The sequence below is a fragment of the Pleuronectes platessa genome, chromosome 14 (assembly GCF_947347685.1).
Source record: "Pleuronectes platessa chromosome 14, fPlePla1.1, whole genome shotgun sequence".
Classification (NCBI taxonomy): domain Eukaryota; kingdom Metazoa; phylum Chordata; class Actinopteri; order Pleuronectiformes; family Pleuronectidae; genus Pleuronectes; species Pleuronectes platessa.
Genome location: NC_070639.1, coordinates 14,815,470 through 14,834,835, shown reverse-complemented (window position 1 = coordinate 14,834,835; position 19,366 = coordinate 14,815,470). Strand labels below are relative to the sequence as shown.

General features: G+C 40.9%; 1 protein-coding gene and 1 long non-coding RNA gene across 6 annotated transcripts in view; both read right to left on the bottom strand.

The window, feature by feature from the left end:
* Window positions 1-444: 444 nt before the first annotated feature.
* Window positions 445-19,366, bottom strand: part of kansl1l (KAT8 regulatory NSL complex subunit 1-like) — a 40,660-nt gene continuing 21,738 nt past the window's right edge. For all 5 annotated transcript variants that reach the window (XM_053439888.1, XM_053439892.1, XM_053439889.1 and 2 more), the window contains 6 exons: window positions 19,053-19,165; window positions 18,676-18,748; window positions 18,478-18,590; window positions 2,833-2,953; window positions 1,273-1,503; window positions 445-780 (listed from right to left, as the gene is read on the bottom strand). In XM_053439888.1, coding sequence (XP_053295863.1) covers window positions 1,300-1,503; window positions 2,833-2,953; window positions 18,478-18,590; window positions 18,676-18,748; window positions 19,053-19,165 — 624 coding nt within the window. In that variant the 3' untranslated portion in view covers window positions 445-780; window positions 1,273-1,299. The remainder of the gene's footprint in view (window positions 781-1,272; window positions 1,504-2,832; window positions 2,954-18,477; window positions 18,591-18,675; window positions 18,749-19,052; window positions 19,166-19,366) is intronic.
* On the bottom strand, window positions 15,030-17,356 carry LOC128455928 (uncharacterized). The gene is made up of 3 exons (XR_008341772.1): window positions 16,661-17,356; window positions 15,948-16,030; window positions 15,030-15,695 (listed from the first exon to the last, which is right to left on the bottom strand). It is a non-coding gene; the product is annotated as an uncharacterized LOC128455928 (long non-coding RNA).

The window sequence follows — 19,366 nt, the reverse complement described above, 5'->3', positions numbered from 1 at the left end:
TGTCCAGTAGTCCTCCTGGTAAGAGGTTATTCATATGGGATCAAAGTTTGAGCTGTTTCCCTGCATGGGACTAAGGCCTTAAAAAGCTATGACCTACATCAACTTTATAAATCTGGAGGTTACAGCGACAGTTAATCATTGAAATGGTCTCACATGTATCGCTTCTTCCAGTATAAGCTCACATCAATGACATCATAGCTAAATAAACTTGGTATAAGTTGTAGACATTGTAAATTATTATAAATATTTATATCAATATACAAATAATGTAAAGGCAGGAAAAGTATGACATCCACTGTATTTAACTAAGTTTACTCATCTGTAAAGTCCTTAAATATAATATGTCCTTAAAAGAAGGATATATTTGATATCTCCCCACTTACTTTTGTCACTTTGACATATATCCACAAAGACCATGAAATCAAAAAGCTCACGTAACTCAGGTGAAGGTTGACATATGTATATATTATATAAGTCTTTTTATACAGACTTGTTAAGACAACAGTGAAAATAAATAGCAGGTGACAACTACAAACAGTACACAAACCTGAGACTACAGGGGAGTTGTGCTGGTATACATCTCTTTACATTAAAACCTGAAAGTGTAGCAGGAGCTGCAGTTACAACTACACGTGTTACAATATTCACAAAATAAAAGCTTTTACTTAAAAGTATTTATCTAATGACATCAGATCACTATACACATGAAATGTATTTAGTATAAAAAAATCAAGGCTCCCGGGGCACATTTTCTCCTCCCGTTCCCAGACGTGAGGCAATCTGGAGAGGAAATAATATAATTATTACTTAATTTACAAATATAACATTTAAGTCATATAAGTAACTGTCAAAACATTCCTAATTATAAGAATCGTTTGAATGTGACCTGGATTTGATGCAAAGTACATCAAAATGTGAAATACTCGCTTGTTAATATTTGACATGAAAACTATTTAGAAAGTGAAGCAAGTTTTCAGATAGCTGCAACAGTTTTTAAATAAAACTTTCATTTTTCTGACAACATTACAATCTCAGTGTTATTCAGTTATAATGGTCTTCTTCCCCTTTTCATTAATTGGCTAAAGAAGAGATTTCCCATTTAAAAAAGGAGAGAAAGAAGAAAAGAACCCTAATTCTTCCTTTATTTCTGAGTAAATTCAGATCCAAAATTTAAAAAGTATACTTAATGAATGAATAAGTGTAAAAAATAAAACCAGGAATTCATTATTGAATAGATAATTAACACAAAATTCACAATATTTCCTGACTTACAATAAAAAGGGTTAAGGCACCGCTCCCTCAGCTGCCTTGAGGTGTAATGCTGGCACTTTGTTCACCAGAGGGCAGTGTAGCACCCGAGGATTGTGCTGGGGAGAGCTGGGAGTTGGAGTTCTTCGATGCGGATCGATAACCAGAATCTGAGCAGATTAAACTGTCAGAGAGGAGGGCTTCGTCCTCATCCTCGTCCAGAGGAAACACTCGTCGTTCCCACGGTGTCTGAGGCTGCCGGAGGACACACAGGACACAGAACTGTAACTGGCTTGTTTTTCCACAACAGAGTTTAGTTTGTATAGTTGGTATTGATTGCTATAGACACAGAGATGAGAGTGTAACCCATTTATCTGATATATTATTAATGCAATGACCCCCTAAAACAATGCTCGGAATCATGACAATTGCTTTTCCTATATCCGTCCCTTCTCTGAATTTAGACCGTGCAGGGCTCAGATGCTGGTTTTAAAATAAAAAAGCTAACGTCGTGCTTCAATCAGGGTTTGTATGGGTGCATAAGTAGTGTAAGGCAGTGAAGGAGGAAATTGGTGGCGTGGAGAAGGTTGATTAGGACGGTCTGGTTTAGTATCGACTCGATCGTCCAATCAAACTAAAAACTCGAGAGAGCACTGCAATCAGAGCAACGTCGATTCAAGAAAGGGGCGACGAGTAACTGTGTTGGCTCTTGAGAATCCTTCTAATCCTCATAACACACACAACGCTCCTGGGAAGGACTACTGAATAGTCTTCAGTACATTTTAATGTAACGCACTCTTTGTAATTCTGCTCACGCACAAATAACACAATTTCATCCCGGACTGGAACGCTACATAAAACATCCTTCAGTCCCTCGATGTTCTGGGGTTGAAGTGAGAAATAATTTTGTACAAGCAGATGAATAAATCAGTCTGTTTATTTTACCTCTGGGTATGGGATAAATGTTAAGCCACATTCTAAAACTAGAAAAAAAAAAAGGCTTTGAAAGGTTGAAATCCTGTGCATAGTCTGTCAACACGTCATGAACCCGAAATGTTATTGTATTTCAGCCCAGAGCAAATAATATGTTTAGCAAGTGACCCTGCCTCCTGGATCCCTACTCTTATTCAAAACATGGCTTTCGAAGTTCCAAGAACAGAGCTGCGGGAGAACCCTGCCAAAATCAATGTGTGGGTCAATCTCTGAAAAGTGGGTGTTGCAAACTCAACTCTGAAATAACAGACTGCAACAGGAGGGCAGGTGAAGGTCTGCGGAGTTTCAAAATAAAGCTATGCCCTTTCAAAACTCAGGTTTAAACGTTTCGGAACTTCCCCAACGGAAACAGTGGCAAATTTGAAAGTCTGAAAATGTTTTGGAGGAACAAGGTATAAAAAGAATGTTGCAGTTTTTAAGAAGAAAAGCTCAAATGCTTATCAATTTTCATTTTTGATTGTGAAGGAAAGAATTGATAACTAGGATCTTTGAACCACTCTGACCCCAGACTCATTATTATTAAATTTGAGTTACATCTGAGAAAAACGTTCGGTGGATCTGAGGTTTCAGCTGTGTTGCTTTTGATCTCACCAGCCACTCCTCCGAGCTCGGCTGTCCGTCTGTTTCCAGCTGAGCACCACTCCACTCCGCAGAGCTCTCCTCTCCTGATGCGAACACACCGCCCCCACCGCCTGACAGCCTGCTGCCAGATCTGGAGTGAAAAAACAAGCATACCCCATGAAACTCTGCCAAGAGATCTCTCAGCATTCCACTTTCACACAGATTGTATTTACATGCACAGAGGTGAACACACTGACTCTCCAGCAGCTGCATTGCAGAGTCAGCACAGTCTTTGTGAGCTCAGGATTTTAATCCGACTGTCACATGCTTCTCTTTGTTGTGATCTTGTGATTTAAGTATTAAAGGCTGTGACAAACACTGCCTGTTGTTTTTGACATTTGAGAAAGTCTGATAAACTCTTCAGTCCTGATGCATGTGGTAGCGTTGCTTTCACTGAGGTTTAGGCTGGAATTGAGAATGCTGAATTTTGAACTTGTGCCACCAGCTTTCTGACATTGTTGATTATGTCATCAAGTAGGTATAAGGATGTGGTGTTTTAGTTTAGTTTATGCACTGAAGTTTACATAGGTGACGTTAGTAAGGGCATTAACTGCGATAAAAAAATTCCAAGACAATGAAGATTATTTCAAAGATATAGTGTCATTTTGATCAAATCCCGGATTGTTTCCTTGACTAGAAAAGGACTATTTCCATGTTTTCCAGGTTGTGTGGGAGCACTGATAAATTTACAACATAAATAGAACTAGGGCTACGTTGTAGCACTTGCGGGCCCGAGCACCCGCACGTTGAAGCCTGTTGCGGTCGGTGGAGAGAGCGATCGATGACCAAGCGCACATCATCGATCGAGCATGCACTTCTCCACGTTGCATGCGTTTTGCGCTCTGCGGCAATAGGTTTGCCAGTAGGTGGCGCCATCACTATTACTACACACAGACATATAGATCTCTTCAAGTAGCCGCTCTGATGTAGCGTGAGCAATTTTGTGTCAATTGGACAATTTTACCACAACGTAATTTTCACACTGATCAGTAGGTGGCGCTATGACCCTGAACTAATGTTTATATATGGAGCTGTTCAGATCAGGATTGTGATCATAGGTCAGAAGTTTGGAGCCGGTTGGATAAGGCAGAGTGGATTAACAAAGTACTTCCTGTTTCCTGGCAAATCAGTAGGTGGCGCTATGACACTGAGGAAATATTGACACATAGAGCTGTTCAGGCTTGTACTCTTATCATGTGACAGAAGTTTGGTAGTGATAGGACAATGCACAGTGGACTTATGAAAACATCGTGTCCTTTGGCGAAGGATGATCCTTCGCCAAATATCAATGTTTACATGGTTTGAGGAAATGTCACAATTCTGACCTTGATTCAATGACTTGACTGAGCTCATTTGAGCTGTATATCTTAAAGCAGCCAGGAGCAGTTCATCAAAGTATAAAACATGTCACTTCATGTTGCCACCAGGGGGCGCTGTAATTTCAAGTCATAATTTCTGTGTAGATGTCATCAGGATGGCACCCTTGTCTTACATGTCTAGTTTGGACTCGATTGGACAATGTATGTCCGAGATACAGAACCTCGTGTTTTGATGGCGTTTAATCAAACTCAAGACGCCACGCCACGGTCACACGGTGTGACGAAAGGTCAATCTCTTAATCACTTTTTATCTCCATCTTGTTGTGATGGCACTGATCTTAATTTGAAGTTAATCTGATGAAAGCCCTGGGACAAGTGCATCAAGTAAAAATGTGGAATATGGAAAAAAAATGGCCACTTAATCCAAAATGGCGGCCTCCCTGTTTGGTCAAGCATACCTATCCAAGATATTTTTTTGTTTGTTATGAAACGACACATGTCCCGATAGATTTGTATAAATGTCGGCCATCGTAGTGCCGGGGTTGCCCTATAGGGGGCGCTGGTCAGTTTTTTTGCCACGCCCATTTCTTAAAACCATATGAATATCTTCAGGGGGGGGCTGTTGTTACACACATGTAGTTTGAGAGAGATAGAATCATGAACACTGAAGTTACAGCAATTTCGTGTTTCACGGCGAGTTGATGAACTTTAATGCCACGCCATTCATATGGCGTTTGACGAAAAGTCACGGTAATCTTATGTCTTCATTGTCAATGTCTTGGGACCCATTTGATACAGTTTGACATGGTTGAGGTCAGTGGATGAGGAGAAATTCATCCAAGTGTAAGACAAGCAAAAAACAAGACATTTCCTGTTGCCACCAGGGGGCGCTGCGGTTTTAAGTCATCATTTATGCATAGATGTCATCAGGCGGGGACTATTGTCTTACATGTCTAGTTTGGACTTGATTGGAACATGTATGTCCGAGATACAGATGCCCGTGTTTTGATGGCGTGTAACCAATTTTTAACGCCATGCCACGGTCACACGGTGTGATAAAAAAAAAATCCCTCAATCATTTTTTATCTCCATCTTGTTGTGATGACACTCATCTGAATTTGAAGTTGATCTGATGAAAGCCCTGGGACAAGTACGTAAAAGTAAAAATGTGGGATATTGCCAAAATGGCCACTAAAAGCAAAATGGCGGACTTCCTGTTGCGTTTTTCATAATGCTCCATGAGACTTTTTTTCATGACTGGTCACGATACACCTATATCCAGATTTTGATGAAAATCCGTTATGTGGAAACCTAGGGGCTGGTTCCAGGGGGCGCTGTAGAGCCATTTTGCCACGCCCAATTCCAATTACTCCAGAATACTAAAATATCCGCAGACCTTGAATTTCCTGCAAAGTTTCATAACTTTTTGAGCATGTCTAGACCCTGAAAAAGCCCCCCAAAGGGAAATAATAATAATAACTAGGGCTACGTTGTAGCACTAACGGGCCCGAGCACAGGCAATTTCAAGTCTGTTGCGGTCGGGGAAGAGAGAGCGATCGATGACCAAGCGCACGTCTCTGCCTTGCTTGCGTTTTAAGCTCTGCAGCAAGAATAAACGCTTCACTTCCTGTAGCCAGCAGGTGGCGCTAGGATTTTAAGTCATGGTGTCTTTGTAGATGTCATCAGGTCGCGACTCTTGTCTTACATGTCTAGTTTGGAGTTGATTGGACCAAATATGTCCAAGATACAGACGCTCGTGTTTTGATGGCGTGTGATCAGACTTTGACTCCACGCCATGGTAAGAGTTTAGTGTTTTCCTATTTTGTAACAGGTAAAAATAGCAGTTAAATGTCAACAGTTGTCTTTATTGTCGTTCTATTATTTAATAAATGCAACAAACTATAGTTTTTATATATATTGTATGTCTATATATATATATATAACTTTATAACCTGTGTTATCAAATATGTTGTGCGGCACCAGACAGCTTTAAATTGGGGGAAGAGTGGTCGAGCACAGGCAATTTCAAGTCTGTTGCGGTCGGGGGAGAGAGAACGATCGATGACCAAGCGCATGTCTCTGCCTTGCGTGCGTTTTAAGCTCTGCAGCAACAATGAACGCTTCACTTCCTGTAGCCAGTGGCGCTAGGATTTTAAGTCATGATGTCTGTGTAGATGTCATCAGGTCGCGACCCTTGTCTTACATGTCTAGTTTGGAGTTGATTGGACCAAATATGTCCAAGATACAGACACTCGTGTTTTGATGGCGTGTGATCAGACTTTGACTCCACGCCATGGTCAGAGTTTGGTGTTTTCCTATTTTGTAACAGGTAAAAATAGCAGTTAAATGTCAACAGTTGTCTTTATTGTCGTTCTATTATTTAATAAATGCAACAAACTATAGTTTTTATATATATATATATACAGTGCCTTGCATAAGTATTCACCCCCCTTGGACTTTTTCCCATTATGTACTGTTACTAACTGGAATTCAAATAGACTTAAATAAACTTTTTCCCGTTTGATCAACAAAACATGCATAGTACTTTGGAGGTGCAAAATAAATTTTATTGTGACACAAACAATAATGAGAACAAAAAAGTTGACATCTGTTGGGTGCATAAGTATTCACCCCCCTGTGTCAATACTTGGTAGAACCCCCTTTCGCTGCAATTACAGCTGCAAGTCTTTTGGGGTATGTCTCTACCAGCTTTGCACATCTCGAGATGGAAAGGTTTTTCCATTCTTCTTGGCCAAATAGATGAAGCTCAGTCAGATTGGATGGAGACCGTCTGTGAACCGCAATCTTCAAGTCTTGCCATAGATTCTCTATTGGATTGAGGTCTGGGCTTTGACTGGGCCATTTTAAGACATTAACATTCTTTAATCCAAACCATTCCTTTGTAGCTCTGGCTGTATGTTTAGGGTCATTGTCCTGCTGGAAGATGAACCTCCGCCCCAGTCTCAAGTCTTTTGCAGACTGCATCAGATTTTCTTCAAGGATTTCCCTGTATTTGGCTCCATCCATCTTTCCCTCTATTCTGACCAGTTTCCCTGTACCTGCTGAAGAGAAGCATCCCCACAGCATGATGCTACCACCACCATGTTTCACTGTTGGGATGGTGTGCTCAGGGTGATGGGCAGTGTTGGGTTTTCGCCACACATAGCGTTTTGCATTGAGGCCAAAAAGTTCAATTTTGGTCTCATCTGACCAGAGCACCTTCTTCCACATGTTTGCTGTGTCTCCCACATGGCTTCTGGCAAACTCCAAACGGGATTTTTTATGGAGCCCTTTCAACAATGGCTTTCTTCTTGCCACTCTTCCATAAAGGCCAGATTTGTGGAGTAGACGACTAATAGTTGTCCTGTGGACAGATTCTCCCACCTCAGCTGTGGATCTCTGCAACTCCTCCAGAGTAACCATGGGCCTCCTGGTTGCTTCTCTGATTCATTTTCTCCTTGTCCGACTCTTCAGTTTGGGTGGACGGCCTCCTCTTGGTAGGTTTGCGGTTGTGCCATATTCTTTCCATTTTCTTATGATGGATTTTATGGTGCTCAGAGAGATGTTCAAAGCTCTGGATATTTTTTTATCACCTAACCCTGCTTCATATTTCTCCACAACTTTATCCCTGACCTGTTTGGTGAGCTCCTTGGTCTTCATGATGCTGTTTGTTCAGTAATGATCTCCAACAAACTCTGAGTCCGTCACAGAACAGGTGTATTTATACTGAGATTAAATTGCAGACAGGTGGACCCTATTTACTAATTATGTGACTTGCAAATGTGACTTGTGAATGCAATTGGTCGCACCAGATCTTTGTTAGGGGTTTCACAGTAAAGGGGGTGAATACATATGCACTCAACACTTTTCAGATTTTTATTTGTAAATAATTGTGAAATCCATGTAATATTTCCCCCCACTTCCAAATGATGCACTATTTTGTGTTGGTCCATTACATAAACTCACGATGAAATAAATTTAAATCTGTGGTTATACCATGACAAAATGTAGAAAAGTCCAAAGGGGGTGAATACTTATGCAAGGCACTGTAACTTTATAACCTGTGTTATCAATAATGTTGTGCGGCACCAGACAGCTTTAAATTGGGGGAAGAGTGGTCAAGCACAGGCAATTTCAAGTCTGTTGCGGTCGGGGAAGAGAGAACGATCGATGACCAAGCGCATGTCTCTGCCTTGCGTGCGTTTTAAGCTCTGCAGCAACAATAAACGCTTCACTTCCTGTAGCCAGCAGGTGGCGCTAGGATTTTAAGTCATGATGTCTTTGTAGATGTCATCAGGTCGCGACCCTTGTCTTACATGTCTAGTTTGGAGTTGATTGGACCAAATATGTCCAAGATACAGACACTCGTGTTTTGATGGCGTGTGATCAGACTTTGACTCCACGCCATGGTTAGAGTTTGGTGTTTTCCTATTTTGTAACAGGTAAAAATAGCAGTTAAATGTCAACAGTTGTCTTTATTGTCGTTCTATTATTTAATAAATGCAACAAACTATAGTTTTTATATATATTGTATGACTATATATATATATATATATATAACTTTATAACCTGTGTTATCAAATATGTTGTGTGGCACCAGACAGCTTTAAATTGGGGGAAGAGTGGTCGAGCACAGGCAATTTCAAGTCTGTTGCGGTCGGGGGAGAGAGAACGATCGATGACCAAGCGCATGTCTCTGCCTTGCGTGCGTTTTAAGCTCTGCAGCAACAATAAACGCTTCACTTCCTGTAGCCAGTGGCGCTAGGATTTTAAGTCATGATGTCTTTGTAGATGTCATCAGGTCGCGACCCTTGTCTTACATGTCTAGTTTGGAGTTGATTGGACCAAATATGTCCAAGATACAGACACTCGTGTTTTGATGGCGTGTGATCAGACTTTGACTCCACGCCATGGTCAGAGTTTGGTGTTTTCCTATTTTGTAACAGGTAAAAATAGCAGTTAAATGTCAACAGTTGTCTTTATTGTCGTTCTATTATTTAATAAATGCAACAAACTATAGTTTTTATATATATTGCATGACTATATATATATATATATATATATATAACTTTATAACCTGTGGTATCAAATATGTTGTGCGGCAACAGACAGCTTTAAATTGGGGGAAGAGTGGAGGAAATAGTAAAGGTTGCCTACCCCTGCCTTAGGTGACACAATTTGTGCCTTGGTCAAACCATGATCCTACACTGCCCTCTAGTGACTTAATATTGCGGTACAAGTAGGTTGTGCCGGCAATATAAAGCCACTAGAGGTCAGTATAAGACCATGAAACACATACATGGTTAAAATGAAAACAGGTCTTTTCATTTTGCACATCAAGATTTTAAGCCTCACCACGGTCACACGGATTGATGAAAAGTTTAAATTTTGATAACTTTAGATCTTCATCTTGTTTTGTAGAGTCTCATCTAATTTTTAAGTTGATCTGATGAAAGCTCTCCGAGTAGTACATAAAAACATAACACGTCTTAAAAACAAGACATTTCCTGTTGCCACCAGGGGGCGCTGTGATTGTAAGTCACAATTTCTGCAGTGATGTCTTCTGGTCGCGACTCTTGTCGTATGTGTCTAGTTTGGACTCAATTGGACAAACTATGTCTGAAATATGGAAGCTTGTGTTTTGATGGCGTTTCATCAAACTTTAACGCCACACCACGGTCAGACGGTTTTGCTAAAACGTAATCCTTCAATAACTTTAGATCTCCAATTTGTTGTGATGACGATCGTCTAAATTTGAAGTTGATCTGATGAAAGCTGTACGACAAGTACATCAAAGAAAAAATATGGAATATGACCAAAATGGCCACTAAAGTCAAACTGGCGGGCTTCCTGTTGCGTTATTCATAATGCACTGATGGACTTTTTTGTGCATCTAGTCATGATACAAAATAGTCTTTGTTTTTTTTGAAGATCGGTGAATGCTAAATGAGGGGCTTTTCCGTAGGTGGCGCTCTTGAGCCATTTTGCCACGCCCTTTTCAAAATACTCCAGAATACGTACATTTTCGCCGCCTTCGAATTTACTGCAAACTCCTACAACTTTTTGAGCACATTAAAGCCCTCAAAAAGCCAATTCATTTAAGCTAAGAAAAATAATAATAATAATAATAATAATAATCATTTCAATTTCAATAGGGCCTCCCACCGATTTCGGTGCTCGGGCCCTAATAATAATAATAAAAATCCTTACAGATTCAATAGGGCCTCTCACCATTCGGTGCTCGGGCCCTAATAATAATAACTAGGGCTACGTTGTAGCACTTGCGGGCCCGAGCACCCGCACGTTGAAGCCTGTTGCGGTCGGTGGAGAGAGCGATCGATGACCAAGCGCACATCATCGATCGAGCATGCACTTCTCCACGTTAAATGCGCTCTGCGGCAGTAGGTTTGCCAGTAGGTGGCGCCATCACTATTATTACGCACAGACATATATATCTGTTCATGTAGGCGCTCTGATACAGCGTGAGCAATTTTGTGTCAATCGGACAATGTTAACACAACTTAATTTTCACACTGATCAGTAGGTGGCGCTCTGACCCTGAACTAATATTTATATGTGGAGCTGTTCAGATCAGTATTGTGATCATAGGTCAGTAGTTTGGAGCCGGTTGGATAATGCAGAGTGGATTAACAAAGTACTTCCTGTTTCCTGGCGAATCAGTAGGTGGCGCTATGACACTGAGGAAATATTGACACATAGAGCTGTTCAGGCTTGTACTCTTATCATGTGACAGAAGTTTGGTAGTGATAGGACAATGCACAGTGGACTTATGAAAACATCGTGTCCTTTGGCGAAGGATGATCCTTCGCCAAACATCAATGTTTACATGGTTTGAGGAAATGTCACAATTCTGACCTTGATTCAATGACTTGACTGATCTGATTTGAGCTGTATATCTTAAAGCAGCCAGGAGCAGTTCATCAAAGTATAAAACATGTCACTTCCTGTAGCCACCAGGGGGCGCTGTAATTTCAAGTCATAATTTCTGTGTAGATGTCATCAGGATGGCACCCTTGTCTTACATGTCTAGTTTGGACTCGATTGGACAATGTATGTCCGAGATACAGAACCTCGTGTTTTGATGGCGTTTAATCAAACTCAAGACGCCACGCCACGGTCACACGGTGTGACGAAAGGTCAATCTCTTAATCACTTTTTATCTCCATCTTGTTGTGATGGCACTGATCTTAATTTGAAGTTAATCTGATGAAAGCCCTGGGACAAGTGCATCAAGTAAAAATGTGGAATATGGAAAAAAAATGGCCACTTAATCCAAAATGGCGGCCTCCCTGTTTGGTCAAGCATACCTATCCAAGATATTTTTTTGTTTGTTATGAAACGACACATGTCCCGATAGATTTGTATAAATGTCGGCCATCGTAGTGCGGGGGTTGCCCTATAGGGGGCGCTGGTCAGTTTTTTTGCCACGCCCATTTCTTAAAACCATATGAATATCTTCAGGGGGGGGCTGTTGTTACACACATGTAGTTTGAGAGAGATAGAATCATGAACACTGAAGTTACAGCAATTTCGTGTTTCACGGCGAGTTGATGAACTTTAATGCCACGCCATTCATATGGCGTTTGACGAAAAGTCACGGTAATCTTATGTCTTCATTGTCAATGTCTTGGGACCCATTTGATACAGTTTGACATGGTTGAGGTCAGTGGATGAGGAGAAATTCATCCAAGTGTAAGACAAGCAAAAAACAAGACATTTCCTGTTGCCACCAGGGGGCGCTGCGGTTTTAAGTCATCATTTATGCATAGATGTCATCAGGCGGGGACTATTGTCTTACATGTCTAGTTTGGACTTGATTGGAACATGTATGTCCGAGATACAGATGCCCGTGTTTTGATGGCGTGTAACCAATTTTTAACGCCATGCCACGGTCACACGGTGTGATAAAAAAAAAATCCCTCAATCATTTTTTATCTCCATCTTGTTGTGATGACACTCATCTGAATTTGAAGTTGATCTGATGAAAGCCCTGGGACAAGTACGTAAAAGTAAAAATGTGGGATATTGCCAAAATGGCCACTAAAAGCAAAATGGCGGACTTCCTGTTGCGTTTTTCATAATGCTCCATGAGACTTTTTTTCATGACTGGTCACGATACACCTATATCCAGATTTTGATGAAAATCCGTTATGTGGAAACCTAGGGGCTGGTTCCAGGGGGCGCTGTAGAGCCATTTTGCCACGCCCAATTCCAATTACTCCAGAATACTAAAATATCCGCAGACCTTGAATTTCCTGCAAAGTTTCATAACTTTTTGAGCATGTCTAGACCCTGAAAAAGCCCCCCAAAGGGAAATAATAATAACTAGGGCTACGTTGTAGCACTTGCGGGCCCGAGCACCCGCACGTTGAAGCCTGTTGCGGTCGGTGGAGAGAGCGATCGATGACCAAGCGCACATCATCGATCGAGCATGCACTTCTCCACGTTGCATGCGTTTTGCACTCTGCGGCAGTAGGTTTGCCAGTAGGTGGCGCCATCACTATTATTACGCACAGACATATATATCTGTTCATGTAGGCGCTCTGATGTAGCGTGAGCAATTTTGTGTCAATTGGACAATGTTAACACAACTTAATTTTCACACTGATCAGTAGGTGGCGCTATGACCCTGACCTAATATTTATATGTGGAGCTGTTCAGAATAGTATTGTGATCATAGGTCAGTAGTTTGGAGCCGGTTGGATAATGCAGAGTGGATTAACAAAGTACTTCCTGTTTCCTGGCGAATCAGTAGGTGGCGCTATGACACTGAGGAAATATTGACACATAGAGCTGTTCAGGCTTGTACTCTTATCATGTGACAGAAGTTTTGTAGTGATAGGACAATGCACAGTGGAGTTATGATAACATCGTGTCCTTTGGCGAAGGAAAATCCTTCGCCGCACATCAATGTTTACACGGTTTGAGGAAACGTCACAATTCTGACCATGATCTAATGACTTGACTGATCTGATTTGAGCTGTATATTGTAAATCAGCCAGGAGCAGTTCATCAAAGTATAAAACATGTCACTTCCTGTAGCCACCAGGGGGCACTGTAATTTCAAGTCATAATTTCTGTGTAGATGTCATCAGGATGGCACCCTTGTCTTACATGTCTAGTTTGGACTCGATTGGACAATGTATGTCCGAGATACAGAACCTCGTGTTTTGATGGCGTTTAATCAAACTCAAGACGCCACGCCACGGTCACACGGTGTGACGAAAGGTCAATCTCTTAATCACTTTTTATCTCCATCTTGTTGTGATGGCACTGATCTTAATTTGAAGTTAATCTGATGAAAGCCCTGGGACAAGTGCATCAAGTAAAAATGTGGAATATGGAAAAAAAATGGCCACTTAATCCAAAATGGCGGCCTCCCTGTTTGGTCAAGCATACCTATCCAAGATATTTTTTTGTTTGTTATGAAACGACACATGTCCCGATAGATTTGTATAAATGTCGGCCATCGTAGTGCCGGGGTTGCCCTATAGGGGGCGCTGGTCAGTTTTTTTGCCACGCCCATTTCTTAAAACCATATGAATATCTTCAGGGGGGGGCTGTTGTTACACACATGTAGTTTGAGAGAGATAGAATCATGAACACTGAAGTTACAGCAATTTTCGTGTTTCACGGCGAGTTGATGAACTTTAATGCCACGCCATTCATATGGCGTTTGACGAAAAGTCACGGTAATCTTATGTCTTCATTGTCAATGTCTTGGGACCCATTTGATACAGTTTGACATGGTTGAGGTCAGTGGATGAGGAGAAATTCATCCAAGTGTAAGACAAGCAAAAAACAAGACATTTCCTGTTGCCACCAGGGGGCGCTGCGGTTTTAAGTCATCATTTATGCATAGATGTCATCAGGCGGGGACTATTGTCTTACATGTCTAGTTTGGACTTGATTGGAACATGTATGTCCGAGATACAGATGCCCGTGTTTTGATGGCGTGTAACCAATTTTTAACGCCATGCCACGGTCACACGGTGTGATAAAAAAAAAATCCCTCAATCATTTTTTATCTCCATCTTGTTGTGATGACACTCATCTGAATTTGAAGTTGATCTGATGAAAGCCCTGGGACAAGTACGTAAAAGTAAAAATGTGGGATATTGCCAAAATGGCCACTAAAAGCAAAATGGCGGAATTCCTGTTGCGTTTTTCATAATGCTCCATGAGACTTTTTTTCATGACTGGTCACGATACACCTATATCCAGATTTTGATGAAAATCCGTTATGTGGAAACCTAGGGGCTGGTTCCAGGGGGCGCTGTAGAGCCATTTTGCCACGCCCAATTCCAATTACTCCAGAATACTAAAATATCCGCAGACCTTGAATTTCATGCAAAGTTTCATAACTTTTTGAGCATGTCTAGACCCTGAAAAAGCCCCCCAAAGGGAAATAATAATAATAATAATAATAATAATAATAATAAAAATCCTTACAGATTCAATAGGGCCTCTCACCATTCGGTGCTCGGGCCCTAATAACTAGGGCTACGTTGTAGCACTAACGGGCCCGAGCACAGGCAATTTCTAGTCTGTTGCGGTCGATGAAGAGAGAACGTTCGATGACCAAGCGCTAGTCTCCGCATTGCATGCGTTTGCGCTCTGCGGCAAGGATGATCGCTCCACTTCCTGTAGCCAGCCGCTGGTGCTGAACTAGAGGTAAGTAACCTTCAAACTATACAACATAACCTATTGCTTTATCTATCATCATATGCTTACATGCCTCAAGTTTTGTGTAATATGTAATTGTTATAAAAGTTACCGTTTATTTATCACGTCTAATGAACAGATTGAAGCAAGTTAACTCCACAGTCTTGTTTTGGTTGTGACTTTATTTATTTTTTTAATAAGTTACTATCAATACGCTACACGTGTACGTTGCATGTGATAGTAACTATGTTTCACCAATATTCTGATACAGGCTGGTATATCCACCATTACTATTTTCACATCGTTTATTTAGTCTGTCATGGAGTTGTCGAGTGAATTAGACAGTGTAGATAAGATTATAATGTCCACAAATCAGTGTTGTAAACAGTTCTCACATTAATTATATAATTATGTTTTCACACTGAGGGAAGTGGAGAGACTTGATGTGGACTGTTATCAACAGCTCTGTGGGAGATCATCACCTTGAATATTACAGATGAGGTAGAAAGACATTTTATGTATACAATGTTGTATTTCTTTCTCACGTTTTATCAAAAGCGATTTAAAGTATGTGCATTTAACCATTAGGATACAAACCCAGACCCCAGTACATTGGTTCTATCTGAAATATGTGGTGCTTCATACACAACACAAAACATTCATAACAGTGCGCTTCTGCTCCTCATTAATGCAGCTCCTGAAATCCTCAGTTGCAACATGGTGGAGATCTGCAGCTTTATGCTGGTCAACCCAGTGTTTAATATTTCTGCTTTGCCATAAGAGACAGAACATGGTCATCACAGCTGTGTCCTTCAGGCTCGTCTGTCCCTAATAAAATGATAGGAAACATAAAATATATCATTATTGTACAGGAAGTGTTACTTTTGAACAAGTGTGTATTCTCATTTTCTGTGGAAATCAACTATGTATTTGAATATGCTTTTGGATTAAAACGTGCACTAGCATGACAATAAATGTAAAGTATGGAGTTATTTCACATTAAAAGTATTGCATTATAATTTAATACATTATGTATTATGTGCAATACTTTGTTTGTAAGTAATGAAAACAGGTCTGTACCTGGAGTCAGTGTTCAGTGTGGTTGGATTCAAGTTGTGTGTCAAGTTGGACCTTCTACAGGTACTTAAAACCAATACACAGATCTGTAAAGTCATACATGGGCCAGGTAAAATAATTAACAGACTTTTACATGGGAAAAATAAAATATTAATTCAAAGTTAATCAGATCATAATCATTTCAGCTTAGGAAATAGGTAGTGCATATAAGCCTACAACTCTGTATGACACTGTCTGTTCTAGTAAAGTTACAAGGCTATGATTTACTCATATTTAACAAAAGAATTCAGTGAAGTCTGTCTGAGATTAACGATTTAAAGAGTGAAGGTGGCAGACACGGTTACTTTTCACTGTAACACGTTACAACACTACTCTGAAGAAAGAGCTTTAGGACACGTAATGCTCCTTTGAACAGCTGCTCTGGCACTCCAGATGTGACTTTAAACACTCAGGTTTCAGTTAGCTTAGCTAGGCCGCTAGCGAAGCTAGCTTACAAGCCGACACACAGTCTCCTGTCTCAGAGTCATCCTAATAAAGTAACGCTTGTCTCTGCTTTGTGGACCTGCGTTCATGGTGCTGTGTCAGTAACAGCTGGCATTCGCATCTAACCCGATCGCAGCTGGTATGTAGCGTCCGGATTAGCGCTACTAAGCTAGCACGCCCGATTCAAAGGCACCCTGCGAATACATCTAAATAAAATACTCTATGTGACTTACCACAGAGCGCAGACGTCTTTGACGTGTCCCTCAGGAGAACAAGCAGAACTTCAAACCGTGTTTCTCATACGATATGGGAGTGGAAGCCGCGGACAGTCTGATGAGGCGTGTGCTGCTCACTCTATTGAGCTGAAACCGCAGCATGGCACCAGGAAGTGGGTGCGCGTCCCTGTGACGTCACGTGAATTTCAAACATCTATATCGCTTAAACGAGGGAGTTAAAATAAAATACACCCCCCTCAGAGTTGTCATGAAGGAAGAACTTAGCGATTGAGACTAAAACCAAAGTTTGAGCAATGCTGTAAAAGGTTTAATTCTCCTCTAAAGTTGGCCACCCTGTAAACACAGTCTGTTAATGCATAGATAACACAAAGCATGGTCTGACACTGCCATCTAGTGACTAAATATTGCAGCACATCTGCCAGATATAGATGTTTTCATTCCTCAAACTGGAAGCCACACCACGGTCACACAGTATTATGAAAAGTTGCAATTTCGTTAACTTTAGATCTTCATCTTGTTTTGAACACATGCATCAAATTTTTACGTTGATTTAATGAAGGCCCTACGAGTAGTGAATCAAACTGTAACACATAGAAAAACAAGACATTTGCTGTTGCCACCAGGGGACGCTGTGATTTTAAGTCACGATTTCTGTACCGATGTCTTCAGGTCGCGACTCTTGTGTTATGTGTATAGTTTGGACTCGATTGGACAAAATATGTCCAAGATACAGGAGCCCGTGTTTTGATGGCGTTTAATCAAACTTTGAGGCCACACCACGGTCAGACGGTTTTGCTAAAACTTAATCCTTCAATAACTTTAGATCTCCATTTTGTTGTGATGACGATCGTCTAAATTGTAAGTTGATTTGATGAAAGCTGTAGGAGGAGTACTTAAAACAAAAAATATCTAATATGACCAAAATGGCCACTAAAGTCAAACTGGCGGGCTTCCTGTTGCGTTATTCATAATGCACTGATGGACTTTTTTGTGCATCTAGTCATGATACACAATAGTCTTTGTTTGTTTTGAAGATCGGTGAATGCTAAATGAGGGGCTTTTCCGTAGGTGGCGCTCTTGAGCCATTTTGCCACGCCCTTTTCAAAATACTTCAGAATACGTAAATTTTCGCCGCCTTCGAATTTACTGCAAACTCCTACAACTTTTTGAGCACATTAAAGCCCTCAAAAAGCCAATTCATTTAAGCTAAGAAAAATAATAATAATAATAATAATAATAATCATTTCAATTTCAATAGGGCCTCCCACCGATTTCGGTGCTCGGGCCCTAATAATAATAAAAATCCTTACAGATTCAATAGGGCCTCTCACCATTCGGTGCTCGGGCCCTAATAATAAAAATCCTTACAGATTCAATAGGGCCTCTCACCATTCGGTGCTCGGGCCCTAATAAAATAAAGTGATGTCTATAAACCAGACTTAATCAAACGTGACTAAAGAGATGGCTTACTTTCTAAAGGTTTCAGTATTTCTGGCTGCTCTCAGGACCTTAACTCGATTTGGAGCATTAAAGCTAAAGCCTGCCTCACCACAGGTTTTCGTCCTGCATTGTGGAACAGTTAACTGATTTGTACCAGAAGGTTCATACACTTCAAGCATGTGAGACATGTATGCTGGTGCAAGAATATGAAGTGCTTTAAAAACAAGTCAAGGAATCTAAAACAACAATATGGAGACTGAACGACGCTAGGACTTTGCGTGTGTACGTGTGTGTATGTGTGTGTGTGTGTGTGTGTGTGTGTGTGTGTGTGTGTGTGTTTGTGTGTGTGTGTGTGTTTGTGTGTGTGTGTGTACCTTGTAAGATGCCTGAAGCATTTTCTCATTCCCAAAGAGGACCAGCGCAGTTTCTCTTTCTTCTCCAAAGCCAGGTGCCTCTGAGCAAAGGCTCCATCGCTGAGCTCCTCCACCTGCACACAACACACAGGGATGAGGAGGATGTTTTTTGAACGAATTCAGATAAAGTGCTCATGTCTAAAAGGTATAAGACATCACCTGTTCGTCCTCACTGTCCTCCTTCCGCTCTGTCTCTTTCTCTCTCGGAGACTGGCTGGACAGCAGCCGCCACCTGCAGAAAGAAGGATAACGTCAATGGACAATGTCAAACAACACTTTCTTTATCTGTCTTTCAAAGATCGATAGCAGAATGTTAACTGAAACCAATAATGTAACGAATCAGAGATAATCAACCTGTAAATTTGGGAAATAAGTCCATGGTAAGACAAATAATTTTGTATCATCATCATTTATTAAAAAATGAAGTACATATAGTTAATACATCTATTAAAGTGTTTAGGGTGGCTGAAATATTAGTTACAAAAGTGACTTCAAGAATTTTATGGCAATCCTCTACGGGTGGGTTTGCTCCATACCGCGGTGTGAGGATGTCTTTGTACAGCAGCTTCTCCACTTTGGTCAGTGACATGGGGAGGACAATGTTGTTGATTTTGTAAACACTCCCTCCCTGGCGTTTGCGAACAGAGCCCTGAAAGGAAACACACGCCGAGCTGAAGTAAGAACAACGTGACAGTTCACACCAATGATTCAGACACGTTCACACAGACCGACACAGTCCTCGCACATTTAACAGAGGCAGGGATCAGGTGATCCATGTGGATCTGCGGTACACAGATTTTAAAATGAAGTAAATATAGGATTTAATTCAATATACATTTTTCATTTCAAG